Below are 18518 nucleotides of genomic sequence, written 5' to 3'. Positions count from 1 at the left end.
TTTTTCAGCTCACTTCAGCTCGCTTCAGCTCACTTCGGCCCGACACGGCTCGCGTTTCGACTACCAAAAACCAGCACGACTCAGCTCGTTTCAGCCCTGCTTAGCCCCTAAAACTCGCACCGTTTTGGAGTGGGGCTGAAGCGAGCCAAACCGTGCTGACTGAGGCTGGGGGCGTGAGCAGACACTCCCCTGTGCACTGATTGGTGAGGAGGAGTGTCCTCACATGCCCACACACGCCCCGCGAGCGCGCTGGGATCTGTAAACACCGCAAACCCGGAAGAAGAATAATTACGAGAATTTCTGAAGCCTTATGCGCCTCGCCTCATCTATACGCTCTTGCCAGTATCTGTTGGCGTTGTCAAGCCACAGCACCAAGACCAGCAACACTAACGACTCCATGTCCTCCATGTTTATTGTTTACTATTCGGGTCGTGAGACTACCGCTTAAAAGCTCACTGAATCAGTGACATACAGAGCATCGTGGACGAGTTCGCGGAGCGCAAGGCTCGTCGTATGCCCTTCAAATAATGCGCGCAGTAGGCTATTGATGTTTTATTATGAGCCATGTACAGTATGTCGCCGAATGTTTTTTTGTTTCTGAGTTACATGCTCGTTTGAAGGACTTAATGTACAAAATAACCCCGTAGTGTTGAAATTGGTAAACACAGTGCATTCAGTGAGGTTTGCACCGCCCTCCTTTTCTTTCTGACTCTTCCTGTCACTGCTGCAACCTCTGAGCGCTCATTCGTATGCCCTTCAAATAATGTGCGCAGTATAGGCTATTGATGTTTTATTATGAGCCATGTACAGTATCCTAATGTTTTTTGTTTCTGAGTTACATGTTCGTTTGAAGGACTTGATGTACTAAATAACATAGTTGCACCCGGTAGTGTTGAAATTGGTAAACACCGCAGTTGCGGACATTTTGTAGCCTAAAATGATGTTATGATAAGCTTTAATAAAGGGCCCGGTCATTTGCCCCGCCCCCGGCCCGATTCTGACTTGTTCCGCCACTGTCACTGATGTCACTGTTTGCGCTGCTTAACGACATCACATGACGTCCACCCACTTTCGCTAACTCCACCCAATGTGTCCACCCACTTCCAGCCAGCACGGTTCAGCGCGGTTGTAGTCGAAATGCAACTCCAACAGCCCCGCTCAGCCCGACTCAGCTCGACTCGGCACGGCACGGCTCAGCCGCGTTTGTAGTGGAAAAGCGGCAATAGCCTACCTCACACGGCCAGATGAATCGCTCCCTGAGTTGATAAAAGTGTTTGAAGCATATGGGTATCTCTCAGGATATAAGATAAACATATCAAAAACACAAATACTAACATTGCATTATACCCCTTCAAGGCAGATACAAGAAGCATTTAATTTTAATTGGAAACAAAAAAAAAAATCAAATATTTGGGGGTCCAAATCACTAAAAAATTGACTATATTATATAAGGCAAACTATAATAATATGACTCAGGACATCCAAAAAGATATTGAAAGGTGGTCCACACTACCATTAGACTTAAGTTCACGTGTTGAGACTACCAGAATGAATATACTACCCAGGCTCTTGTACATGTTCCAGGCCCTACCTGTAGATATCCCCCGGGCTCAGTTTGTGCACTGGGACAGAATAATTTCAAGATACATCTGGGGGGGTAAAAGGCCTAGGGTGAGATATGAAATTCTCCAGCTACCAAAAGATAGGGGCGGATTGAGCCTTCCAAAACTGAAGGAGTACTACCATGCAGCCCAATTTAGATATATTGTTTGCTGGTGTAAACCAGACTATATAGCAAAATGGAAAACCATGGAAAGAGAATTCAATGGATACCCAACCCTGAGTATCATTGGAGATAAAGAAATTTACAAGAAAATTCAGGACAAAATAGATCCAATTACTGCTTTCACTTTGGAATTATGGTTCAAAGTAGTAAAAACACATAAAATAATTAATATAAGACAATTAAAGTGGGTGGCATTTGATGAAAATTTCAAAACAAATACATACGATAAAGGGTTCAAGTCATGGACAGATAGGGGAATAACAGCATGGTGCACCTTGGAAGTGAAAGGGGAGCTGGAGAGTTTTCAAAACATGAACAGGTATGGCCTGGAGAAACGTGATTTTCATAGATATTTACAACTAAGGGACTATTATAAGAAGGAAATTAAAAGAGACCCCACATAGAAGTGAGTGGTGTAATTCAAATTTTAAACAAATCATATTCAGGAAAACTAATCAGAAGTGTGTCTGTAATATATCAAGCATTGACAGCAAATACAAATTCAACTGATTATGTAAAAGAGAAATGGAAATCAGAACTTGGCGTAGAAATCACAGATGAAGATTGGCAAAATATGTGGATTACACACCAAACATCCACCAACTCGCGGACATGGAGGAAGTTCTCTTGGAAAAACTTGATAAGATACTTCATCACTCCCATGATAAAGAACAAATACTCCAACACAAATTGCACATGTTGGAGAGAATGTGGTGAATTACAAGCAGACCATGCTCATATCTTTTGGAATTGTCATAAGATGTCTGTGTTCTGGGGAATGGTTCATAATACTCTACAAACAATACTGGGATATGATGTTCCTATGAACAGTAAGACACTTTACTTGTGTAATCTAATGGAGGGAAATATCCAAAACGAAGATAAGTATTTAGTTAAAGTTCTGCTAACAGCTAGTAAAAAAGCTATAACCAAAAACTGGTGTAAAGTGGACCCACCTACCCAAAATCAGTGGCTGGCGATTGTAGAGGAAATCTACATAATGGAAAAGATGACATTTCGTATAAGACTACAAGAGGAGCAAGGAGAACAAAAATGGACAAAATGGACTCTATATAAGGACTCAAACATAGACGGTCATAATGACCCTGGAGAGGAAGACTGAAAATACAATGTGATTCCCCAAGTTTCAGTTTTTTTTTTCTTTTTGTCTTTGTGTATTTTTTTTTCTTTTGGTGTGATTGTTATTTCTCACTGTTGAATGAAAACATCAATAAAAATTAAAGTAAAAAAAAAAGAACATCAAAAGCCAAAAGGCTTTTGATTTTTTTTTAAATATTTTTGACAAAAAGTACATCATAAGCAATTATTGAATGTATTAGAAAAGAAAAAAGAATACACAGGCAACTTTAGAGTGTGACTGGCACCCTGATGATCTGGGGAGGGGTTAGTGTACCAGGGAAAAACCATGATACTGTTGTAAATCAGAACAGAGTTAGTGCAGCTCTGTTGAAACCTGCACATTATTAATGGCAGGATCTGACCGGACCCATTAGGTCAGTTCCCTTTTTGTTCAGCTCTTGGGTGGAGTCGACTGACCTGACTGACATGGACCTCTCATACATTTTAACACTTCAGCATGTTACTACATTCCACACACGCACAATAATTCAGGTCAGTGGTTTCCCCATCAACAGCTTATAGTACATGCATCAGCAGAAACAATGGGTATTACTCCACTTAACCAAATCAAAAATTACACCACATCAGGAACCGATGAATGTCTGTGGAACACAGTCGCTGTCTTGAAGAGAAAAACAAAACAACACACACGTTCTCTGAACATGTTCATCAAGTCCACAGAAATAAATAATGATAGTCAGTTAATGACAGGCTCAAATGGATGCGTATGATCAGGGCCTAGATACTAACACAGAATGGTCATCATCGTCTCGACAGACTGCAGATCGTATCATACAACATAAGTACATTCACTGTCGGAAATCTGTTAGTTACCTGCCAATTTAACGTGTCCCTAAAGATAATTGACCAACCAAATAGAATACAAAGAAAGAACTAGAAAACTACTAAAATGGACTAATGGTCCTAAATATCGTCTATACCGACTAGTTATAGTGTCTATGACTACTAAATGGACGAATAAATGGCTGTACAATCAGCAGTATAGACTGTATGATGGCCAGCTATAGACTGCACGATGGCTGAAGGTATAGTCGGTACGACAGGCGGCAGTACAGACCGTATGATGGGTGGCAGTATAGAACGTACAACGGGAGGCGGTATAGACCATACGACGGACATTAAAGAGCGTATGACGGGCGGCGTTAAAGATTGTATGATGGGTAGTGGTTTCAATAACATCTGCTTTGTTCAGAGTCACAATAACAACAAAAGGTATGGAAGTGTGTTTCCAGTACTAAAGATTTTCAAACAATTCTCAATTATACATCCTGGAGATCACAGGACATAAACTGTTGTGCATGGAGGAGTGTTGAAGACCCTCGACATCTGTCCAGAACCCTGTTAAACACTGCAAGACATGATCCTGTTTTATTTCATTTATTTAACCTTTATTTAACCAGGTAAAGCTTAGAGATATAAAATCTCTTTTTCAAAAGCGACCTGGCCAAGAGGCAGCAGATTTTATAATACAAACAATAATACAAATAACAAATCATACAATAAATAACTAGATAGAACTCGACGCCAACGGCGTCGATGGGGACGCCTCCGCCCGGTAGACTACACACCTTAAGTTGTGATTTGGGGATGGACATTTGACCTCACAGTAATCTCGACCTGGTGAAATTACTTGCATTAGCCTTGGAGATATTGTGTTCACAAGGTTTTCGGACAGACATTTGACCTCACAGTGACCTTGACCTTAGACCTTTTGATCTCAAAATCTAATCAGTTTATCTTTGTCCCCAAATGCACAAATGGTGAAAGTTTGGTGAAATTACTTTCATTAGCCTTTGAGATATCGCGTTCACAAGGTTTCGGGACGGACGCACGCATGCATGGACAGACGGACAACCCGAGAACATAATGCCTCCTGCACCTTGCGGAGGCATAAAAATATCAGAGAGATTAACATCTGTAACACATTTTAACATCTGAATTAAAAACAGTGACAAAGCCCAATGCTTTCGAGTTCCTTAGTTTTAAGAATTCAAACAAAGCTATCAAGGGGAATCAAATCCGACAATTTTAATTCATCTTGCAGAAAGTTCCATGCAGTGGGAGCAGCAAAGCGAAATGCCTTTTCCCCCAGTTCTGTGAAGACACAAAGGACAGTCAGAATAAAAAAGCCAGTGGATCATAGGCTATAATGTCCATGATTCCTAACAAGGTAACTTCTGAGATAGGATGGGACCATACCAAGTAGAGCCTTATAAAGTCAACCAATGAGTGAATCTTCTAAAAAGACAGGGATGACCATTCAGCGTTTTTGGACAAAGTGCAATGATGGGTCAGATTCTTGCATCCAGTGACAAACCTCAGAGCACAATGATGCACAGTATCCAGAGAACGCAAACATGTACTGCAGATGCATGCACCAGTTACATCACCATAATCAAGCAGTGGAAGAAAGGTTGGTGACACAAGGCGTTTCCTGACTCCAAGAGAGAAGCAAGATCTATTCCTAAAGTAAAAGCCCAATTTTACCCTAAGTTTAGAAACTAAACTTGAAATATGGTACTTGAAAGTTAAACGTTCATCAACATGGAAACCCAGGTACTTATAGGACGAGACCAGCTCAGTGGCTGTACCCTGGCAAGTTAAAACGGGGAGATTTTTTGACAGCACAGAAGCCCTGGAAAACAGCATGACCTTCGTCTTATCAGTGTTCAAAACCAGCTTCAGCCTTTGCAGATGGGCCTGAACAACATCAAAGGCCGACTGTAAAAGAGTGAAAGCTTGCACAACAGATGATGCAAAACAAATTATTGTGTCATCTGCATAAAAATGATACAAGGCATCTGACAAATCATTGCAAAGATCATTTATATAGATTGAAAACAAAATGGGCCCCAACACCGACCCTTGTGGTACCCCCTTTGAAACCCTCAAAAATGTTGATGAGGACCCTGTCATCTGGACACATTGTGATCTAGCAGTGCCCTCAAAATTAGCCCAATTATCTATAAAGTCCACACTCTTTTCAGAGCACCACCTGGACAACCAGCAGTTCAGCGACCATAACCTGCTGTAAGCTACATCGCCATGCCGCACTGGGATGGGGCCAGAGCATACTACAGCATCGGACATTGCCTTCGCTAATTTAAACACCTCTGCAAAGTTACTCTTAGTAACCTCAGACTGACGAAGGCGTATATCATTAGCTCCTGCATGGATAACTATCTTTGAGAACCTGTGCTTGCCTAGGACCCTAAGATTACCTGCTATGTCCGGCACCCTGGCTCCTGGTATACACCTGACTGAAGCTGCTGGTGCCCCTAAAGGCCAAGCTAATTTCAAGTGCCGTATGATAGAGTCCCCTATAACCAGAGCTCTTTCAGATTTCTCAGCGGGTGCATCACTAAGAGCACCTTCTGCTTTCCTTTTGCTTCACTCTGACAAGACTGAAGTACTTGTACTCAGACCACATACAGCTAGAAGTAAGTTTTCTGATTCCACAGTAACTCTGGATGGCCTTTCTGTTTCTTCACGTGCAGCAGTAAAAAGACCTCAGAGTGATCATTGACCCCAGTCTCTCATTCGAAACTCACATTGATAACGTTACCCGGATAATTTTCTTTCATCTCAGAAATATTGCTAAGATAAGAAATTTAATGTCACTACATGACGCGGAGAAACTAGTGTAGTGTAGTGTAGTGGCTGCTGCTTTATGTCCCGGGGCCCCTCATGCCTGTGTTACCTTCTGGCTCTCCCCTTTTAGTTATGCTGTCATAGTTAGTTTTGCCAGAGTCCCTGCTTGTACTCAGTGCAATATGTATACTGTTCCTACTTATTCAGGTGATATTGGGCATACCTAACAACCTGTGTTTTCTCTCTCTTCTTCTCCCCCCCGTCCCCCTCCAAATCTGTCCCTCTAAGTTACATGTCGGTCCTGGGATCGAGGTGCTGAACCTCTTCTGCTCCTCGGACCTGCCTGATCCATCCTGGTGCCCTGTGTCTGGTTGGAGTCTCATTGCATCGCTCCTGTGGAGGACGGCCCCATGTGGACAGTTGGGGGTTGCGCCTGGAGGACGCTCTGGACTCTTACAGTGATGCTTTTGTGACTGGGGACTGCAGTTGACTTGCTCACTTTGGGACTGTGGTTGTCGTGAACAGTTTTGCGCTCGGGTTTCTGTCTGTGGGGGGGTTTATAGCATCAACAAAGCTGACTTTGTTAGGACTGTTAATGTTATAGTCATGTTGTCTGTTGTTGCCCGGATGGGGATGGGTTCCCTTTAGAGTCTGGTTCTTCTCAAGGTTTCTTCCTCATGCCATCTGAGGGAGTTTTTCCTGGCCACTGTCGCCACAGGCGTGCTCGTTGGGGATAGATTAGGGGTAAAATTAGCTCATATTTTAAGTCGTTCAAATTCTGTAAAGCTGCTTTGCGACAATGTTTATTGTTAAAAGTGCTACACAAATAAACTTGACTTGATCACTAAGGAGAGCAAACCTGTCCGACACGTGAAGCGGAGAGGAGTGGTGCTCCCGTGGGCGAGCTTCAGCGGTAGCTTTGGCTCTACGCTTATGCCGCCGAGTCATCACCCATTCGCCCCGCTGTAAGGGCTCCAATGCCAGAGTTGGGGGATTACTAAGTCCGCCTAGGGCATCCAGACTTTCCCCTACAGAAACTACACTGTTCTCATTCTCACTGGCCTTCTCTAAAGCCTGGATACGTGCTTCTAGGACTGCAATCTTCTCCTGTCAGAGAGCTAACTAATCTGCACTTATCACAAATAAAGCCATCACTAGCAACGGAGGAAGAATGACTAAACATCCTGCACTCAGCACACTGAACAAGCTGAAGGTGTGCCATGATGAAAAGATTCACGTACCTTAATCGAAGATCTGTTGGTATGAAAGCAGATCTGATGTGGATGGCCTCCGCTCATGGTCTTTATGCAGGAGGAGAAAAAAGAAAGCTTCCGGTCTTGGCGTTCTTCCGAGAAAAAAGGCGGGGGGGAAACGGAAAACGAAAGTGGAAAGTATAAAAAGGAAAGCGAAAGTACAAGAATAAATGAAGAGGATACTGGAAAACTACTTGGAGAAAAAATAAAAAGACTAGTGATTAATGCCAACACTCGCGGAAAAAAGACTCGCCACAAACAACTCGGAAACCAGGAAGTGCGTAGAACAGAATGCGCATGCGCTGTGGATTGTATGTGTAGGAATAGGGCTTGAAATTCGCGGTGGTCCGGTCGCCCGAGGCGACTTAGTCATTTGGCGGGTAATTCCTGTCACTAGCCAGCCCGGCTGGCTAGTTGAAAAAAAAAAAAAAAATGAAGTGAAGATTCAGACACACCGTCAACTAAAGCTGCCACATATTAAGCGCGTGCCGTGTATGTGTTAATCGATGTGTTTATCAGCAGGAAGGAAACTACCAAAGAATTCCGAATCATATCGTGTACGAGTCAGGCTGTAGTTTTTTTCACTACTGCGCATGGATATAACGCATCTCGTTGAACATCGCGGTAATCACGTGTAGTACTGGACCAGGTGGGTGGAGCACAGAAGCACGGCAGGCCAGAACTGAGTTCTCAATGAACTATTTATCGCTACCTTTTCAGCCTTTTATCACTTCCCAGCCGCGCACGCGCGCACACGTGTTCTGGTTGGGGAGAGAGAGCTCCCTTTCTCTGCTCTCCTCTCCTTTTAAAGGGCGCGGTCACTGGGGAAGACACACAAACAGGTTAATCCCCATCAGGTGCAATGATTCCACCACATACCTTCCCTGACTCCGCCCTCCATTCACAGACCGCCGCTTGGCCACACCCCCGCTGCCACATCACGTTATCAAATTCAATAGATGTGGCCACATTATCGCCCATTTAAACACGTGTGGTTTTTGTTGTTTACATTTACATCTGCCAAAGCTACGTTGCGATGTGGAATTTTCTGAAAGGTGTACAGAAACCGCCAGAGACGGGGACAAAGCGACCTCGGTCTGAAGAGGAGAAAAAGGCCGCCGATAAAGCGTACGAGAAGGAGAAACGACAAAGGACTTATAAGCAAACGTGGGAGCAGGGTCGGCCTCGGCTGTGATACGATTTTTATGGAATAATTAATTTTTTTCAAGTTGATTCCTCGTCAATATGAAGCTGCTAATGCTTTCTCTCTCATAAATGGTTAAATACAGAAAGCATGTTGGGCATATTTTGGGTGCTATAGTCATGATAGTAAGTATATTTGTTTTCAATACTCATACACCAAGTTGCCAAGTTTTCCAATATATTATTATTTGTTATTAAATTATGGTGCTCTGTGTTGTTCTCATTTATGTATTTAACAACTGTATCAAAATACTCGGGTCTTGAAATAAATGCACATTAGTCATGAACAATGGTAACGACTCTCTTTTGCGTTATTTTTGACAGAAGTAAAATTCATACATGAACAAATTTTGGCGAGATGATTTTCTGTTTGGCGAGTTACTTTGGAAGGGAACTAGTCCGGCTGGCTGGTGAAAAAAAATACATGAATTTCTAGGCCTGAGGAAGTATGTTAAAAGCAGGTATGAAGTACCCATCAGAAGTGAGATACAACAATATTTACTGCAGGAAGGTTTATCATCCTTCTTGAACAAAGTCACGATTAGGGCGTCTCTGAGGTGAGGGGATTTGTTCTTCTGTCCAGAACCTCTGAATGAGCGAAAAAAGATGCTCAGTGAGTTAAGTTCCACCCAATTTGATCACTTCAGCAGGAATATACTGTCAGGTCCCAAAGCATTACCAAAGACTTCAGGGCTTTTTCAACTTCCTCAAGGGATGGAGATACGGCTAGTTCGTGTCTGACAGGGTGCTGTTCAAGTTCATCCAGTGTATTTGGATCCACCTGAGCAGCGTGGTTCAGCAGGTTGCTAAAATGTTCTCTCCAGCACAACCTAACAGAGTCAGGGTCCTTAACAAGTTAATTGGTGGAGGTCCTAAGAGGAGTCGGCCCATGAGTGCTAGGACCATAAACCATCTTGGTTGTTGCCAAAAAAAAAAGAAAAAAAAAAGCATGGTTCTTTTGATTATCTGCAAGCTCTTGTAGTTCAGCTGCTTTTACCCATCACCATTGATTCTTGAGTTCTCTAGTGCATCTCTGTAGATCGGATTTTGCATTGGTGAGTTCCTGCCTGCGGGAGCGTGACTTTGGATGTCGTCGACAGTTGATAAAGGCAGCTCGATATTGACTAACGAGTTTGACAAGTTCTTCGTCATTATAGTCAAACCAGTCTTGGTGTTTCCCCCCACCCCCCTTTGGTCCAATTGTCTCAGAGCAAGCATTGAAATAGCATTTTTGAGAGCGTTCCATGTAGTATCAACAGGTTTCTCCTCCTCTAGGGCAAGGAGTTTATTATTTAGTGATGCCTGAAAATCTTGTTTAACTGCAGGCTGGTTGAGGGCTTCTACATTAAGTTTGAGACTGGGTTGCTGTTGGATCTTCTTCTGAAATTTCAGCCTGAAAACAAAACTTAACCATGAGGTGATCAGTAAAGCAGCTATCGCTACCAGTAACTGCACATGTGTCCATCATACACTGTCTGTCTTTCTGCCTAGTAATTACATAGTCAATGATGTGCCAATGGCATGAGCACGGATGTCGCCATGTACCCCTGTGCCAATCTTTCACGCGAAATTAAGTGTTGGTGATGATTAAACTATGCTCTGTGTATATAGTAAGTAGCAGGTGTTCGTTCAAGTTTATCTTACCCATTCCATTTGATCCTGTGGGAGACCACAAATGTCTATCCTGTCCAACATGGGCATTAAAGTCGCCAGGTAGTACCAAGTTATCAGCAGCTGGTGTATCTGTGGGGAGTTGATCCAGTGCAGTGTAGAAGGCTTCCTTGATCTCATCGTCTGCATCAAGTGTTGGAGCACAGGCGCTAATAACCGTCATATACCACTTGCATGCCAGTTCAAGTCACGTGACCATAAAGTTGTTTGCTAATGCCTGTAGGCAGCTTCAAGTTTCCAATCAGTTTTGTACGTATCCCAAAACCAACCCAGTGTACGTGGCGGTCTGATTTAGGGAGCCCCTTCCAAAAGAAGGTGTATCCAGCATTACCTTCACACAGTTGGCCTTCATCATCAGGGAACCTTGTCTCGCTGAGGGGAGCCACATCAATGTTCAGTCGCTTCAGTTCGTTGGCAATAAAAGCAGTGCGACACTCAGGACGATCCTTGTCATGGTCCAAAGTTCTTACATTCCAAAACGTGAACTTGAGAGTAGTTTGGCCATGCTGAGCTCTTCGGTAATCTGGTCTTTGTGCACTTCTTGCTGTCGCCAGGTGAGACGACACATTGGCTACCCTGCACACGGTAGCGTCTGGACTTTGCTCACTTCTCACTGGTGCCGGTGCAGCACATCGGTTAAAACCTCGTATGCGGTAGCATGGTCTGTAATCCCTGAAGTGTCATCCATTTAGCAGCGTGTGCATGTAAACGGCACTGGGCGCACAAACCGGAACCAAAGTTGGCCTTTAGACTTTCTGGATCCGAGGCAAGACATAGTTGAGATGCCGGGAAAAAAAGACAGGCTGCAGCTGTGGTGCGCTTTCGGAGAAAACCTCTGCTGCACCCAGGACTAGGCATTGATCGGGGGCCTTTCCCCTATCCTTTTGGTCTAAATGCCTGACCACAACGATAGCAGTGAGCGTTGCTGAGGGGCTCACCCCCACCCACTTAATCCTGATAAGAATCTACACCACAGCGGCAGCAGCATCATAACCCTGACGTGAGAGGCTTATGGGTAATGCACCTTGCCCATGGGTGCCCTAGGACAGTGGCGACTAGAGGGTAGTGACATTCTCCCCGAAACCCTGGAACTCCCGGACCAGGGCTTCACCATCGGATGCAGTTTAAAGTCTTGCCCAGGACATGGGGCGTCTACAAATAACTACTACACAAACACAGCAATAAGGAGAACCTGCAGAATCAGTGCTGAGGGAACACATCCTGGAGCAATGTCCCAAACACAGACACGCAAACTGAAACGCAGTTCAGACTGAAGAAGAACTATCGCGTGAAAAACTGAAAAAAAAAAAAGGCAGCGGTCATGTACGACCTTTGGCCTTGGCATCAATAATGTGACTAGAGTGAAGAGGGAATTCATTCAATTATCACATCCTGTTCTCCTCAAGAGCCGCAATAATAGAACGATAAACTCATTGAGGGGAACATTTAATTTGGATTTATTACAGAACCCTACAGACATGGGTCAGACTCTGATTTCTGTAACTGTGTAGAGTCAAGTAATTATGCGTAATGTGACTTATTTTAAAACTCTGAACTTGTTTTTCATTAGTATCCAACTTATTTCTATTAACAAAAATTTAAATATAGATTTAAATTTATTCCTAATGATCCAGATAAATAAAGCCAGATGCAGCAGTGATTGGGGGGGGGGGGGGGAACCCACTCAGACACTGGATAAATTATTATTATGAAATTATATATCATGACTCTTCTACAGCTCAATACTAAGAAAATCAAACAGCACTAGACATGTTAAAAGTCGTTAAATAAACAGTAATGCTGTGCATCAGTGGAGCATCTTGTGGTGTGAAGTCAATAAGCGATTCGAGATTTTTTGATGGGGTGCTGCTTGTTACCCCGTTATCAAAGCCAAACAAACCCAAAAACAAACTCCTTTACAATCTCCATACAGGACAGGTTCGAGTGTTCACGTCATGTTTGTACCTGTATACTGTGTACAGATTTTATTCTAAAAAATAAACAAATGTCTCTGGACACTGACATCTCATTCTCTCTGAGGTTCAAATATCGCACTCTGAGTATAAATTACACGACAGAATCCAAGATTGTGACGTCACTTCCACGTCACATGACTACCGAGGCTGAGATCGAGTGGATACATCGCTTCGGAATCAACCCTGAAGATGCAGAGTGTCAAGTGTTTGGGTGTAAAAATAATCCTGAATGTCGCAAAGGGAAACAGTTTTTTGCCCTCCCCAATCCAACAGAGGATTTTACTTGAACAAGCAGCAAAATGGCCGTTTTGTCAGCGCTGGTCACACTGTGGAGAAATTTCATTTCGGCAGGCACAAGGTGGTTTGCGAAGACCACTTCACGGCAGAATGCTCATAATTCAGACTCTTCCAGAACCAGACAGTAATCTGTCACATGCACTTGGCCAAGTTTACACACATCAGATCTCTAAATCCCAGACACAGCAGCCGGACAGGTCTTTGGATACTTTGTTAATCCCTGAGGGGAAATTAGGAAAAAATTTTTTAGAATTAGAAGCCTTTATTTGATGGTTCTGTGTCACTGAGGTAAACGGTGTGAGTGGGAAAGCTCCGTCACAAGCAGATATCTGGTCTGGTTTCGGTGCAAATGGCCACGCCCAAGGAAGTCCGTTTTTAGAAATATCATAACTTTATTTTTAATTTAAATGTGTGAGGGCCACATCAGGGAACTTGCTGCGATTATGACTGTTTGGCTTTAAGAGTGTGCGTTTGCACTTTAGCACTTTATCTTTGGTACTTTCCAGTATAAAACCACACTGAAATGTGAGACCATGGCAATCGAAAGCCTACATGAGTGCATGTGTGTGTCTCTAACCTCTGGTGGTATGTCCCAGCCGAGGCGTTGAGGAGGAGGTAGAGAGCGCTGCACTTCACCTCGACAGTTTCCATCTGTGTCATAACCCAACTGAAACGCATCTGTGGCCAAAGTGAACTGACAGAGAAGGGGGTGGGGGAAAAACAGGTCAATCCTCTCAATACACACACACATACCGGTACACACACACACACACACACAATATTTGATTGTTGATAAAATTGACTTTTACAGATCTCTCCACCTGATCAACACCTTTCCAGTCTTGGACTCTGGAGAAAGCAGTCACTTTTTTTTTTTTGAGGGAAAAAACAAAAGGGTCATTCCATGCCAAATCACCAAATATCTGACAAATTTATGCTCAACCATCTCAGATTTCAATGAAATTTGGAGGGCTCAGAGATACTATTAAAAGAAGTTAATCCCCAAAATTTGAGCTTCCTATCACCAATAGTTTCAGAGATACAGGCATTTGAATTTTTTGTTTTTTGCTCAAAACATACATGTTTCAAAGCGCAATATAATCTTTATTATGCAAGATAGAAACCTAAAATTTTGCACAGAGAGACTCAATGTCTTGTACTACAAGCTTCAACTTAGAATTTCAATGGTCATTGTATATTAGATGGTGATTTTAACAAGGAAATTAAAAAGACAAATTTGCATTTTTAACTCATTCTGGAAGCTTGCCTGTGGCAGTAATGCTTAAACTAAGAATGTTATTCAAATCTACACAGAAATATCTACCAATTTCAGTTTTATCAAGTCTCCACTATTCCTAGTTTGTCTGTAATAGGGTTTTGAAATTCGCCGATTTCTAAAACATTCCATTTTCAGTAGCAAGAAATCCAATGTGGGATAGCAGTTAGGAACTTGTACATTTTTTTCAGTAATCCCCAAGACCATATTTTATATTTCCAAATTTTTGTTCTGTGTCTCTCAAGTATTTTTAAACTACAGGGGTTTAAAAAATCCATCTTCACCAAATTCGAATTTTTTATATATTTTCATATAACTGATATTTGAGGGTTAATAAATGCTTCAATAAGGCTCAAGTAGGTTAGGAGACATGTTTCTTCCTCAATTTTAAATAAAATTTCAATTAATGCTCAGTATTAATTATTTGTAAATTGATTTTAATCTAAGACTTTGTAACATTGGCAATCAATGACCAGCTATTGTGTACCAGTCAACAGCCAGCCTTATCAATATCAACACAGCACAATAGGTGACCTTTGATACCAGAACAGGTGGCTCATATCTTATAGTTTTAGAGTCTGTAAACTGCATACTTGTTCAGATAACATTATATTGCTTGGATTATATTAAATGCATTGTAATCCAGAGCACTGAGAAAATGTACCAATGTTAGTAACTGAATGTGTTTCTTTGCAAGGATTGGATATTTTGAATAGTTGATTAGGGAATTTAATTGTAGTTGCTTTCAATTTGAGATCAGTATAAATGAGTTTGTTCTTAGACATCTAGAAATGGCTGAACTTCCTCCCTGTTCTATAGGAATTGGACTAAAGAAAGATTCTGACTGCCATAAACTAACATACAACAGAAATTGTAAGTTAAATACACTCTCTCAGTATAGTTTGGAGCAAATTTCATTAATTAATAAAATTTCATTTTAGAACGTAAAGTTTCTTCTACTCATTGCAGCTTTGCTTTGCCATATGCAGCTTTCTGTTTGTGGCTATACTTGGCAATTTTCAGTGGAGAGCAACCAATTGACACAAGGCTTTTGTCAAGTGATTCAGCTACCTCACCAGTGTATGTTGGATCCACATCTACACACATGCTCTCTTGTTCTGATTCTGTAGAACCTGCTGAATCTGCTTGGCTTAAATGTTCTGTCACTCTCTGTGAACATTTAGAACACAATTTTTGTCCAGGTTTAATATTTTTATTTATCAGTTTTGAAAGTGAATCTGCTGTTTCAGGAAGAATTGAACGTAATTCTGTTTTAACTTTTTTCTGGTGCCTTTCATATGGATCACAACAACTTTTCTGTAGCTCTTCATATTTCATCAGAAACAGTTTCTCATGATGCAGACATACTGTGTCTGTGCTTGAAATGTTCTCAAGTTCAGTTCTCTGTTCAATTAATGAAATTTGCTCCAAACTATACTGAGAGAGTGTATTTAACTTACAATTTCTGTTGTATGTTAGTTTATGGCAGTCAGAATCTTTCTTTAGTCCAATTCCTATAGAACAGGGAGGAAGTTCAGCCATTTCTAGATGTCTAAGAACAAACTCATTTATACTGATCTCAAATTGAAAGCAACTACAATTAAATTCCCTAGTCAACTATTCAAAATATCCAATCCTTGCAAAGAAACACATTCAGTTAATAACATTGGTAAATTTTCTCAGTGCTCTGGATTACAATGCATTTAATATAATCCAAGCAATATAATGTTATCTGAACAAGTATGCAGTTTACAGACTCTAAAACTATAAGATATGAGCCACCTGTTCTGGTATCAAAGGTCACCTATTGTGCTGTGTTGATATTGATAAGGCTGGCTGTTGACTGGTACACAATAGCTGGTCATTGATTGCTAATGTTACAAAGTCTTAGATTAAAATCAATTTACAAATAATTAATACTGAGCATTAATTGAAATTTTATTTAAAATTGAGGAAGAAACATGTCTCCTAACCTACTTGAGCCTTACTGAAGCATTTATTAACCCTCAAATATCAGTTATATGAAAATATATAAAAAATTTGAATTTGGTGAAGATGGATTTTTTAAACCCCTGTAGTTTAAAAATACTTGAGACACACAGAACAAAAATTTGGAAATATAAAATATGGGTCTTGGGGATTACTGAAAAAAAAATGTACAAGTTCCTAATTGCTATCCCACATTGGATTTCTTGCTACTGAAAATGGCATGTTTTAGAAATCGGCGAATTTCAAAACCCTATTACAGACAAACTAGGAATAGTGGAGACTTGATAAAACTGAAATTGGTAGATATTTCTGTGTAGATTTGAATAACATTCTTAGTTTAAGCATTACTGCCACAGGCAAGCTTCCAGAATGAGTTAAAAATGCAAATTTGTCTTTTTAATTTCCTTGTTAAATCACCATCTAATATACAATGACCACTGAAATTCTAAGTTGAAGCTTGTAGTACAAGACATTGAGTCTCTCTGTGCAAAATTTTAGGTTTCTATCTTGCATAATAAAGATTATATTGCACTTTGAAATATGTATGTTTTGAGCAAAAAACAAAAAAATAAAAAAAATTCAAATGCCTGTATCTCTGAAACTATTGGTGATAGGAAGCTCAAGTTTTGGGGATTAACTTCTTTTAATAGTATCTCTGAGCCCTCCAAATTTCATTGAAATCTGAGATGGTCGAGCATAACCTCTTCTTGATTTGGCATGGAATGACCCCAAACAAAACAAAATCACCTCCCTAATTTAATCTTGGTCAGTTCCCACCCACCAGCCAGCTCTGCCCAATCATACAACGGAAAATAACCAGAGAAGGGAAACTCTAACTTGTGCTTCCTCCAAGACACCTGAAGCCAAACCAACCAGTGCATCTTTTCATCGAGCCGCTGCTCTTGCAGCGTCACAAGGCAGCATAACACTCTGAGTAAAGCGCTATCTGCCCTCTTCCTCATACATGACCTCACCGGCACCCACGATTGGCTAGTGTCTCTGTAGTTGACAGGGACAAACAGTATGTCCCTCCCACACAGAGAGCATGGACAGTTACTCTCTGGACTCCCAGCCACTGGTTCCCGTGACGTCAATCTCCAGATGATGGAGCAAACACTTTTCTGTTTCACCACTTGGGAGTTCAGATGGATTTCAGTTGGCTTTCAGGAAGTGTCTTATCACCGAATCAGAACCGTTTCATTTTACTGAGTGCAGTATGACACTAATGTGTGTGAGATTAATGGACAGGCTCGAAAATGGAGTTGGGGTTCAAAGAGTCCAGAAAAACGTACAGCTCATTTCTTTAGAAAACTGCACACGTTGTACACAAGACTAAATTACTTTTTTAAGCAAAAGCTCGTCACACCAATTACTGACTTGGTTTCATTTATTATCCTTCACTGCTCTTTATAGTTTAAATATAAAAAAAAGTCAGTCAGTCATTTTCATTATTTTTGAAGGCATCTTTGTTCTACAGCATTTCTTTGATTAGATGAGACAGAACTTTATTGATCCCTTTGGGAGGGTTCCCTCAGGGAAATTAAGATTCCAGCAGCATCATTACAGGATAAACAGAGAATAGAAAATAAAGAAAAAAACTTCTAATCTCATTCTTTATCTCGCTTTTGAACGAGGTTAGGTCTTTGTGGAACTCACTTTTTAGCTCCTTTATTTCTTTTTTGATGTCTGCGAGCCCATCTCTTAGCTCCTCTGTGAGATTCGCCATTTTAATGTCCTCGGGGTAGTCCGCTTTGGCTTCTTTAGAGGTTGTTTCACGTTTCTTCTCCTTGTGATTTTTACTCTTGCAACTTCTTGTTGAGGTTCCTTTACTCATAGTTTGCCTTTAGGCCATCGAGTTGTATATTTATGTCTTTTTCCTTCCGACTGGGGGGAGCTGGCTAACCCTGCGACCACTCACACCGCCATCTTCCCTCTCATTTTCTTGGCTTTTGATGTTCAGTACCCACCTCTCAGGTTTGTGCATATGAACAATCCCCTCTAGTAAACACCGCAGGGTTTCAGCAGTGCTGATTTTGTCTCTTGAAACAGTTTGTGTTGATTTGGAAATGTCTTTACCTCCTGGCAGAGGTAACCCATGTACAGGCTAAATCTTGTGTGACCAACCTCAGCAGAATCAATCTTCAGGGATGTCTATCATTTTTATTTTCATCTCAGAATCTGTGATTTGAATCTCATATGAAACATTTCAGGACATCTTGTTTGACTAAACCAGGAAAGCTCCGTCGAAATCTGAACTTAACTTTTGCTAAACCCGTCTGGTGCCATCTGATTCTCTGTGCAAACCTTTTTAATAG

The 18518-nt window shown here is 41.4% G+C and overlaps 1 protein-coding gene across 4 annotated transcripts in view; it reads right to left on the bottom strand.

Moving 5' to 3' along the window:
• The window catches only part of cpt1a2b (carnitine palmitoyltransferase 1A2b), a 118976-nt gene that overhangs the window by 41344 nt on the left and 59114 nt on the right, over window positions 1-18518 (bottom strand). For all 4 annotated transcript variants that reach the window (XM_060902354.1, XM_060902353.1, XM_060902351.1 and 1 more), the window contains one exon: window positions 13516-13632. In XM_060902354.1, coding sequence (XP_060758337.1) covers window positions 13516-13632 — 117 coding nt within the window. The remainder of the gene's footprint in view (window positions 1-13515; window positions 13633-18518) is intronic.

The sequence above is a fragment of the Neoarius graeffei genome, chromosome 20 (genome assembly GCF_027579695.1).
Source record: "Neoarius graeffei isolate fNeoGra1 chromosome 20, fNeoGra1.pri, whole genome shotgun sequence".
Taxonomy (NCBI): Eukaryota; Metazoa; Chordata; class Actinopteri; order Siluriformes; family Ariidae; genus Neoarius; species Neoarius graeffei.
The sequence above is the reverse complement of the archived record's forward strand: the minus strand, read 5'-3'. Positions and strand labels throughout refer to the sequence as shown.